The sequence below is a fragment of the Dendropsophus ebraccatus genome, chromosome 6, assembly GCF_027789765.1.
Source record: "Dendropsophus ebraccatus isolate aDenEbr1 chromosome 6, aDenEbr1.pat, whole genome shotgun sequence".
Classification (NCBI taxonomy): domain Eukaryota; kingdom Metazoa; phylum Chordata; class Amphibia; order Anura; family Hylidae; genus Dendropsophus; species Dendropsophus ebraccatus.
The window spans coordinates 88,269,919-88,281,178 of record NC_091459.1 but is presented as its reverse complement, the minus strand read 5'-3'; the positions used below and the strand labels follow the sequence as shown (position 1 = coordinate 88,281,178).

Here is an 11,260-nt window from a genome sequence, read left to right as displayed (position 1 = left end):
GAACTAATTGGGCAAAACCATCCCTGCCCCATATAAGCCATGTGATTCATGATGTTGCATACATCGAAGCATTGCTATTACACATCAGCCATACTTGGTCAATGTATGGAAAGTCACAGATACAAAACACTGTCTGAGAGAATATACTTTCAAACTTAATACAATTTTAAATTTACTTTTATTTGTAAAAAGCAAAACATTAAGGGGAAAAAATCCCAGAAAACCCGTTTACATTAGAATAGGACCATTAATCAGAATAGCACCTAAGGTTATCCTTCAGCCCGGTATTCAGTTGCATCTCTACTGAGGTCAGATCAGGCACATGCATGGACAACCACTCTATTGAGTAAGAGCCCTTTTACATGGACCAATTATCAGCAATGAGCTTTGCTAGAATCCATGGGCCAATATATGGCCATGGAAAGGTGATCAGCCAAGGAGCCGAAAAACACCAGTTCCTCAGCTGATTATATCTTTTGTGCAAGCCAATAAATCATTGATTAACGGCAAAACATCTTCCTGTGTAAACGTATTGAATATTTTGCACAAATTACACAGATTCTTTGTGAGGCCGGGCCTTTCTATTAGTCGTAGTGTAAAGGCACTGCAAGCGAGAGTCAACATCTCTGATTGGGTACTCGCTTGCTTCCATAGGCTGCCGCAAATCGGCCATCTGAAAGGAACTCATGAGGAGACACAATTATCATATAGTGTATGGAGTCTCTGCATTTCACAGTCTCATCAGAGTCTTACAATGAATCACATCAGCACAGATAGCATAGTCTTTTATACCAGGAAATATCACTGTGAGATAACTGGTGGTTGCATTTATTCCATTCATTTCTGTAACTATCACACACCCTGCTACTGAAGGTGTAAATGAGATCAAAGCAGGCATCCAAGACTGTAAACTCTGTGAAAAGTAATAAGTTACTAAAGCAACACAGCAATTATTTTCTCCATCATATTGTTTCAGGAGGGATAAGCTTGTGGCAGAGCATTCTGACTTACCTCCTGTCCCCATAGGGAATACATGGAAAGGGCTGTATAACAATGGAAACATCAAAATGAGGTATCAATGGGGCCTTAGTGACTAGCCTAAATATTCCAATGGCCCATCGTTTAAGATCTACCTGAAAATTTAGTCCACTTGTATAAAAGCCATGCATGATACTGTTTATGACAAACATCTTAATGTCAGAACATTAAAAGGTGAAGCTTCATACTGGATCATTTTGCTGTCTAAAGGACTATTGCCTTCTCATAAATTGACAGCACATCGCTAGCATTTGTCATCAATTCATGATTTCTGGGGTCTTACCCCTAGGACTCTCACTAATCATAAGACTTTCTAAATACTACCAGTCACCCAACTGTGCAGAAAACTGAAGCTGGTCCCATTCACCTACTTTGGCCTGGTGACAATGTGCAAGATAATATGCGTGATGGGATGTAGTGCTTTACGAGTCCTGCATTCCCTTTATGTACAAAAATATCTAAAATATAAATCAGTTCTAGTAGATTTAATTCTGCCTTGATTCACATTTAGGTACAGGATTAAGTCTCAGGATACTAAAGGGAAAATGACATATTTTATTACCCCAGCAAGTAATAGGTTAGGGGGTACTCATATTTAGGTTATATCTGTAACATAGCTGCCATCTTGAAAGCCACCATATTGGATCAAGGACAAGTTTTTGTAATCAGACACGGGTCACTTGTCCATCAAATAAGACCAGAATTGTCTTGATTGTCTCGATTGCACAACCAGTTTTCCAATATCTCTTGTGGTTTAAAAGTTATCAAAACAGATTGTGTTTAGGGTCATCTCTGTGTAGTGTCCCAGTATGGGTAGTCCAGTAAGTTTTATGTCACCTAGGTAGAAGGTAACTCTGTCAGGTGTCACACAGAGGGGATAAAGCTGCTATCTACACTTTCACCACTAGGTGTCTCACTCACTCCTAAAAATGTCTGTTTGTAAAAGCACAGCTGAAGAACAAAGGGTTAACTATGCCACTGTATGTTCCCTGCTTCTGACCAATCACAGGTGCAGGTACCACACACACAGCTCTAAGCCACTTACACTCTTTTTTTCTTACACAGCCCCACCAATAGGGGTTTAGACCCAATCACCCCTATATAAGCCTAGTTAGTTCCTGGTGAGAGAACACAGGATTTTTTTATGAGAGAGACTTTTTTTAAGATTCAGTGCTAAACCCACAGGAGGGGTAGCTGTCCTCTAGGTAAACCTTGTTCACACCAGGGATACTTCTCACTATTCGCTGGACAGTTACCACTAGATTCAAGGAATTGATCCAACCTGTCACTCTCTGAACTGGTTGGGGCAGAAGGTGTTGCAGCTTTCTGTGTTGATAACTTTTGACCCAAAAGAGATACAGCAAATCTAAAAGCAACAATTGATTTCTTTGATATGCCACATGACTACCATTGGAGAAACTTGCCCTTGACCCAATATAGCAGCTTTCAAGATGGTGGCCATGTACCAGACATAGCCTAAAAGATAAGCCCCCTAATCCATTACTAAAGCTGAAGCTTTTGACTCACCCTGTATTCTTTCAGCACTTTGCTTATTACATATAACCCAACAATGTCTGTTAAGGGTTAAATAGTCTTGCCCTTTACTCATTGGTTCAGTAGTAAGCCTGTCCATTATTTATACATTTTCTTGAAACTCCATGCTGAGTGTTAAGAAAACTTTTTGATTCTCTGCATCAGGTTCCACTTCATTATGTGTCTCACTGATACTAATATTCATCTTCTTATGAAGAGAATAATTTGCAGCACATAGCAGCATTAGATGTATGGTTATGTTACAACAGAGCCAAGTGTAATACGGGTAGTTATTCAAAATGACTAGGTGAGTGAAGACAAGTCAAAATCAAGTAATAGTATAGGGATCTCCTCATGTAAAATAGCATGTGACAAGTAGCATCATTAGAAGCACTGTAACTCCACCTAGAAGTGGCTTAAAGTGGTTATCCAGCGCTACAAAAACATGGCCACTTTCCCCCTACTGTTGTCTCCAGTTCCATTGAAGTAAATGGAGCTTAATTGCAAACTGCACCTGAAATGGAGACAACAGTAGGGGGAAAAGTGGCCATGTTTTTGTAGCGCTGGATAACCCCTTTAACTAGAAAAACCATTGGACGATGGAGGCATCCTTTAATTGTTCACATAAAATGGCCTTGGAGAACCTGTCATTAGAACAGACTGCCTTTGTGTATCTGAACCAAACTGAAGCAGAGTGCCGAGTGCCATACTGCTGTGTCAGGCTGGGTTCACAATACATTTTTGCAGTCCATTTAACATTTCCATTTTTACATGGTTACTTTTAACATACACAAAAAACGTCGTCAACCGAGTTTTTGTGCATGCAAAAAAAAAAAAAACAGAAAACCCCATCTGTTTTGATCTGGTTTTTTTTTTTCTTTATAATGGAAGTCAATGGAAAGACAGATCCAAACGGATTGCATACAATTGTTTTTCATCTGTTTTTTTCATAAAACGTATACTTTAAATGGACTGCAAAAATGCAGTGAAAACCCAGCTATAAATGGCTTTCTACATTGCTACTTAGAAGGCCAGGTCCATGTTTTAACCAAGCATTTGACAACCATTTGTAATCAGGACTGCTTTCTAACAGGTTGCAAGGAGAATGTCAGGTCGTCATCTTGGATCTTCTAAATAGTTGTCAGGGCCCAGAAAGAAGCATGGTTGACCTTTTGAAGCATGGTTGACCTTTTTGGCCTTTTTAGAAAGCATAAATTTGCTTGATTATCATACAGTGGGCATAAAGGGGCACAAAGCTGTCTATCCTATTAAAGGGATATCATTGAAAGTGCTCAGGGTGTCAGAAAAAAGAATGATATAAAAAACCTGTACTCACCTGCCACTGATCCCCCTGCTGGTGCTGTCCTAAATGTGCCAGCCCCACTGCTGAGAGTATTCTGTTCTGTTCTCTGTTCTAACATGCAGGGACTGCCAATCGCAGAGACCTGCCTCAGCTAGTTATCGGTTGAGTGAACATTTCCTATGCATCAGGCTGGAGAATGGGAACCACTGACAGCAGGGACTGGCACAGTCGTGATAATGCTGGTGGGGGGTAAGTAAAAGGTCTTTTTCCAGAATAATCTTTAATCCTTCATCTTTTTCCAGAATACCTCTTTATAGGGGTATTCCAGGGAAAATTAACTTTTCCTCTATCAACAGTATTGGGGAAAATTACAAGATCATGGGGGTCCGGCCCCTGAACCCCCCAGCGATCTCCGTATCGGACCCTGCCAGCTCTGTTATGAATAGGGCCCCGGGTCGGCACATGACCCGAAGCTTTATTCATTCCTATGGAATGTCAGAAAGAACCGAGTATGCCAGTAGAGCGATGTACTCGGCTCTTTCCGTCGCTCCATAGGAATGAATAGAGCCCGGGGTCACGTGCCAACAAGGGGCTCTATTTATAGCAGAGCCGGCAGGGTCGAATACAAAGATTGCGGGGGGTTCAGGGGTCAGACCCCCTGCAATCTCCTACTTTTCCCCTATCCTGTAATCTTCCCCAGAATACCCCTTTAATATCTGCCTTTTAAAGGGGTTATCCAGCGCTACAAAAACATGGCCACTTTTCCTCCTACTGTTGTCTCCAGTTCAGGTGTGGTTTGCAATTAAGCTCCATTTACTTCAATGGAATTGAGTTTCAACCCCACCCAATCTGGAGACAACAGTAGGGGGAAAGTGGCCATGTTTTTGTAGCGCTGGATAACCCCTTTAATAGTAAGTATGCCCATACCTCTAGATGAAGATATTAAGTGTTTTGGACATGATGATTTACAAGAAATAAATGCTTCAAATATACAGAATGCTTTATTTTGTTGTATTTTTTTTTTGTTTTTTTTACAGTACCACACGATACACAATAAACAGTAACAAAATAATTCAGTGGTTAAAAATAAATCCTGTGAGAGAAACCTGAATGTGTCAGGAGTTTTGGTAGTGAAAGTACTTGTCTAGAGAATACAATGTGCTGTATCCCAGTGATCTCTTGAAGCAGATGCATTACTGTGACTGCGCAGCTAAGGTTGCGGACATTCCACAAACACGTGGGTACAACAGAGCAGCCCTAGAAAGAAGTGACCATGGTAGATTTCAAAGCAAGGTGGATGATATGTAAAAGCCCAGATGATGGCAATCCATAGAGAATAGTTCACTACAGCATCAAGTATTAATGTATACCACAAAAAAAACATTATCCGAAATACAAGATCAGCCCTACGGTGGTTGGTGTTTGATGTGGTATACATGACTACTATTATCCCTTTTGTCAGCTGGATAGGTTGCATGGTACACAAAAGCCAACAGCAAATCTCTGAATAAGGAAATGTAGGATATCATATTTAATTGGGGTGAAATTTTACAGTAAGGGTCCTGTTACAAGTCCCAATCTTAAAATGTAATTGAGTGCCAATCTACTAGATTGGTGCTCATTTACTGAGTAATTACACAGGCTGACTAGCAATGGCTGCACTGACATCATTATTGATGTCTGTGCAGCCCTTTCCTTTAGCATAAAATAATAAAGTATTTATTTACCTTACCACGTGCCCCTCAGTCCTCGGGTCTTCCCCGATCTCTGCAGCTGCAGTTCTGCCCTTTGTTCCCTTCTGATCCACTCTCTGCACTGACAGGTCGCTCAACCAATCACTGGCCGTGGTCCTGTCTCGGCCATTGATTGGCTGAGCGGCCTGTCAGTGCAGAGAGTGAACCAGTAAGGAACAGAAGGCAGAGACCGGGGAAGGCCCGAGGAAACTCGGAAACGTGGTAAGGTAAGTAAATACTTTATTATTTTATACTACAATCACATGTAGCCATGCACGCCCAATGCCCGATGATTTTAGATCTGGACCTAAAGAATTAATCAGCCGATTATTTTTTCATTAGCTGATCTTTCTCTCTATTGCATGGAACAATAATCAGCTGATTCGGCCTCATTCGGACAATTAGCGTTCTGCGTAATATGGCCCTAAATCGAAGTAGGTCAGATTCTCAGAAGTTTCTTCTTTCATAAGATTATATTTCTTCTCTTTATTTATTTTTAATAATATAAAAATATATACCGTTTATATAACCCATTATGTGGGAGATGACTCTGATAACAATGATTTGGCCTATGGCAGTACCAGCGTAGACACAGAATGCATCACAAGGGTAGTCTCATGACAATGGCTTCTCTGTCTATTCAGCAATAATTATGGTAAATACAGCCAAATGTATATTTGACCAAAAATGTGAGAAAATATAAGAAAATACAAATTTCTGTTTCCATTTGCTTTCATTAATCGCTGCTTTACCATGAATCCACTTAGTCAAATTAGAAAAAAAAAAGTCTGTTTTATATTTTGAGAAATAGCGCCACTCTTGACCACGAGCTGTCATCTGTATTGCAGATCAGTCCCATTCATTTGAAAAGAACATAGGGCCTTTTTACAGCAGGGAGATTATTAGCCAAACAGGCTCATTCTTCAGCTGACTGCTTTTTTGACATTGGCATAGGGCTACATGAATGATCCAGTGATCATTTGTGCAGTCCTGCCCACATGATTGTCAAGCCTTCTAATAGGCTACATAAACTAGTACCAATCTATAGATTAGAGGTGTTCGTTTACAGTGAATGTTGGCTCATGTAATAGGGTCCTTAGGTGCAATACCAGACTTAGCTTATGGTAGGAATAAGCAAACTATATTTTCCTTATCTCAACAACACCTTGAAGGAAATGCATAACTCTATTTAGCGGTACTGAGATCCATAGGCAGAGCCGAATCTGCTGCCTACTTATATTATATTTAGGTAGAATACTGCAGTGCTTCACATATAAACATGCTGTATTTCCACTCAACTTTACATATAACTGTATAGCTATAATCATGTCAATTTTAAATAATGTCATCTAAATCAAATACAAAACTTAGATTCTTTAGTAAGAAAACTCTAATTTATCGAGACATCAATAAAATGTCAACTGAAATGTTCATGTAAGATCCCTTCAGCTCCAGAAGTAACGCATGAGTATCCAATGGGTACAAAACAGTCATACTATCAGGACGAATATGAAGCAATAATGTATGTTGTTCCTGACACTGGGTCATCAGAAAACCATTCTCATATCTGGAAGAGAAACCTTAGTCCAGACCACATAAACCACAAAGCCAGAAAAGAAAAAAAAAAAGAAAAGAAAAAGGTTATGACGCTGCAGAGTAACACAAATTACATATTCTCCATAGATCTTTTAACACTGTGATCTCTGCCTTTTTCTGCTTTCTCCTGGTTCATGTACTCCAAGACCTTCATGAGCATGTCCTCATCTATATACTGCTTATTTTGTGTGTCATCAGTTTCCCTAGGTAGGGGTAGCCTTCGATTGCCATTGGCTGCAGTCTCTAAATCCTGGTAACCTCGCATGTTAAGATATCCCCTTAAAGCCTTTTCATACTGCTTTTCAAGATCCTGAATGTCACCTGGTGAGTAAAGAGTGGGGATTTTTTTGTTTGGATTGTTGCCTAGAAGCTCGGGATATTTGGCTAGCATTTTAACGACATAGTCAGCCAGATCTTCCTCCTTGTCTGACCTGGGCTCGTATTCTATTTGTCTTTTTTCCAAGTCACTTGGCCAGGTGACTTTGTGACCTTTAGGTTTGCCAAACATGGAGTAGGGCCTTGGTAAACCATTGTTTTGGTTAAATCGGTTGAGGAAAGGATATTTTTGATTTGACAATTTCTCAGCTCCCATGAGGTTCATCATATCTTCCACTGTTAGATCTTCAGGACCATTGGGCAGCATAGCAGTGGTTGGTTGCCTTATAAATCCCTGCTTACTTTTATACACATCTGTTTTATCAGTCATAGTTTCTGAAACCTCATCCAGGTCTTCAGGTACTTCAACTTCTTTATCAGACTCCAACCTTCCTGCAAACTTCCTGCTGTCTTCATCTTGCATCATGTCAATAAGATCCTCAGGAGGTATTTGTAAGTTTCTAGATAGCTCAATCAGCTGATAAATCGCTTCAGGATCAAGATTTTTTCCTGAGAATTTTAGTGACCTTTTTTCTGTATTCTGTTTACCCTTTTCCAGTCGGTTCAACCACATCTTTAAATATGAGTTCATGAGCTTTGACAGGTTTTCAGATTCCTGCTCTTTATTTTCTTTCTCAGGCTCCTCATCCTGTAAACCCAATAATCCTGAACGTTTCATCTCCTCGTCCATTTCATCTGTCTTCTCTACCTCCTCCTTACTTTCCTTTAATTCTTCTTGTGTTTGACTTTCAACTTTCTCTTCAATGGGGTTCCAATCTTCACCCCCTGCTACATCTTCATATGCAATGTTGTTGGCCTTATACATATCATCCTCATCATCCTTGTAAAGTTTTTGGTCATCTTCTAGTCTATCTCTTTTATGATTGGTCTGGCCTTTGAGTTTCCCTAGTTCCTGGAAGACAGACTGCAATGTAGCTAGACTTTGTGGAGTATACTGACCTTCAACAATTTCATTGGTCCTTTTTAGTGGGTTGTCCCGAGAGTAGTCATCGTATAATCTTGGAGGAAATTTATTAGTTTTTGGTCTTCTCTCAGACCACTTGTTGGAATCATAATCTTCTAACAGCTCAGGGGGTAAGTTTTTGTCCATTAAGTTGCTGTATGATTTTCCTTTGTCTTGTGGAGTCACCTTTGACTCTTTTTCGGCTTGCATGAGTGCTTCCAGCATTGCTTTCATCCACTCAGACTCATCATCATTGAGGAGAGGTTTGGCACTGTCTGGTGAAAGGGGTTGCACTTCCTTTTGCTCAGAGAGGAATGGTGCCCCTTGGTAGGAGGTATAGTCAGGGAGGCCCTCGGTTCTGCTTCCTTGCTTCCTGAGGTTCTCAATGTACTCCAGTGCCTTCAACATATCTGGACTTGGCAGCCTTTGCAAACTCTTCATTCTGTAGTCTTGCTCCTGTTGTGGCACTTGGTAGTACTGAAATGATGCAGCATCGGCAAAGGACATTAGGATGATTAAAAAGCACAGGGATAAGCATCTTGCAAGATAGTAGTTCCTTGGAGATGCCATGTTTATCAATACTTCCTACAAAAGAAATTGCAATGAATATACAGAATGGAATGAATTATATACTACATATTTACAGAACATCAAATACATCATCACCCTGTTTCCACCATGTCATTATGTGCACTTTAATTCCATTAGAACTGCAAAACGCCGATGACAAATGGAATCATATATCTTGTTGCTTTAAAGTGCTGTGCTGCAGACTGCTCTGAACATCTACACATTTAATGAATCCCTGACTGTGACTGATCTCTGACTGTGAAATCTCAGTCTACTTTTAGCAACATGGTTAATGTGCTCATATTTATAGTCTGCAAGATGCTCAAAATAACTTTTACCTTGGCTTTAGGTCGATGTGTAAAGGTTTAAAGCAGAACAAGTAAATATAATGTGGAGACAAGAGCAGGCTTAGCTTTCCTCTACCAAGGCTTTTCAATCTTGATTTACTAATAAAAGCTGGCACCACCCACAAGCTCCAGGATCATTTATATCAATAGCACATTCAACAACAACAAAGAAAGAAGAATGTATTGTAGATAGTGGTAGACAAGGACTCCACCTTCCTCCGCTATAACCTAATGTAATGTTATGTGTACCTATTGCAAATCAGACCAAGGCTCTGAACTCTGAGCTTATTAACATAATATATAATATAGGCTTAGGTTACCCCATGACATTACAACTATAAAAGATCTGTAAATGCTATTTAGAGTAGTTCGAGATCCCATTATTCCTTTTTTTATGATCAGCCTCAATTGTATAGGCATAGTACAAATGCATGATATAATAAAACATTTCACCAAACTAATGTATACAGCGTGGTGCAATAAGATTTATCAGAATAGACAGAAGCCCGATGTGAATGTACAAAGGCTGTAGTCCAATGGTCTGTAGTGTAGTAAATGAATCAGATGCCAAGAACCAGTAGACAGCAATATGTGTATTACTAACATTTATACCTCAAGGTATAACTGCAAAAACTGTCAATACTGAATTATGGATAGTGGACGGTGTGCCTCTGAATTATGGATAGTGGTGTTTTACCATTGAATAATGGATAGCGGCATTTGCCATTAATAACATTTTATATCCTGACGGCTGACCTTAGAAATAACACCAGTTCTATCTGCCTATATTGGTAACAGACGCAACCTCCCACGTCATCCCAACCTCCCCCCAGCTCAGATACTGTTAAATGCAAATAACATTGGGCTATATGTTGATCAATGTGGCTTGTACTATCCCACACAGTAAAACATTACTCTATTTAAGACAGAGATGTAAAATCCTCCCAATAAAAAGCAGATTGTATACAATATAATACACTCCTGATCTGTACTTTAGAACAGCTGCAGATCCTCAGCTACCCTTGGGTTATCCAGTACCTAATACTAAAGCTATTGCAATGTTTAACCCCTTCCTTACCTTAGAGCTTTACTTTGGGGATGAAAATGAAGCCCATGAATAAGATAACACATTGCACAGTCTAGTCTGGCACACCAGCATATTGCCATTGTCTACAGCTGCTGCTTGGTAACTTACACAGCATAGCAACAGGCAATGCACTGAACACCTCCCTCACCTACTATGCCAGAACTTAGTTAAGAAGAACGATGTGGATCTGTATCAATGTCCAGAACTGACTAACTGACTGCCTAAATGCAGATATCCAGATAGGTGACTAAGTGCATATAGCATCCATGCTGTGATCCCTAACTCCCTGGCATAGAACATGCATTAAAGTGCTGGAGCATATATAACAGCAGCTGCCCCCCGGCTGTGCCCCTGCAGATGCCTACCTGTGTGCTCAGGCAGTGGGCTGCTCTCTGATCATCGCTCCCTCTCAGGATGGACAGATTGGTTTCAGCACCAGAACAGCTCCCAGTGCTTAATAGGGCGCGTCACGTGATCCCCCATGACGTCACTCTGAGTGCACAGAGCACTGGGGAGTGAGAAGCAGGCAGGGTTAACTCCTTCCTCACCCTCAGCCTTCCATAGATTAAGAAGCTCCATATTATAGAATAATAAAAGGCTGCATTAAAGACAGAGTATCATAGTTCATTGTATAATCTATTTAGAATACATTATATAGGTAGTTTATATTATATATATATGTTTGGCTGCTATATTTATAACATCCATCATTGC

The 11,260-nt window shown here is 40.1% G+C and overlaps 1 protein-coding gene across 1 annotated transcript; it reads right to left on the bottom strand.

The window, feature by feature from the left end:
- Positions 1 to 4,862: 4,862 nt before the first annotated feature.
- On the bottom strand, positions 4,863 to 10,979 carry SCG2 (secretogranin II). The gene is made up of 2 exons (XM_069973864.1): positions 10,912 to 10,979; positions 4,863 to 9,127 (listed from the first exon to the last, which is right to left on the bottom strand). Exon 2 carries the CDS (start codon positions 9,110 to 9,112, stop codon positions 7,274 to 7,276), a length of 1,839 nt encoding a protein of 612 aa, XP_069829965.1. The 5' UTR covers positions 9,113 to 9,127; positions 10,912 to 10,979; the 3' UTR covers positions 4,863 to 7,273.
- Between the last annotated feature and the right edge of the window lie 281 nt (positions 10,980 to 11,260).

Bases quoted from the DNA above. Each gene is read 5' to 3' on its own strand.
- SCG2 (XM_069973864.1), bottom strand. From the start codon at position 9,112: ATGGCATCTCCAAGGAACTACTATCTTGCAAGATGCTTATCCCTGTGC.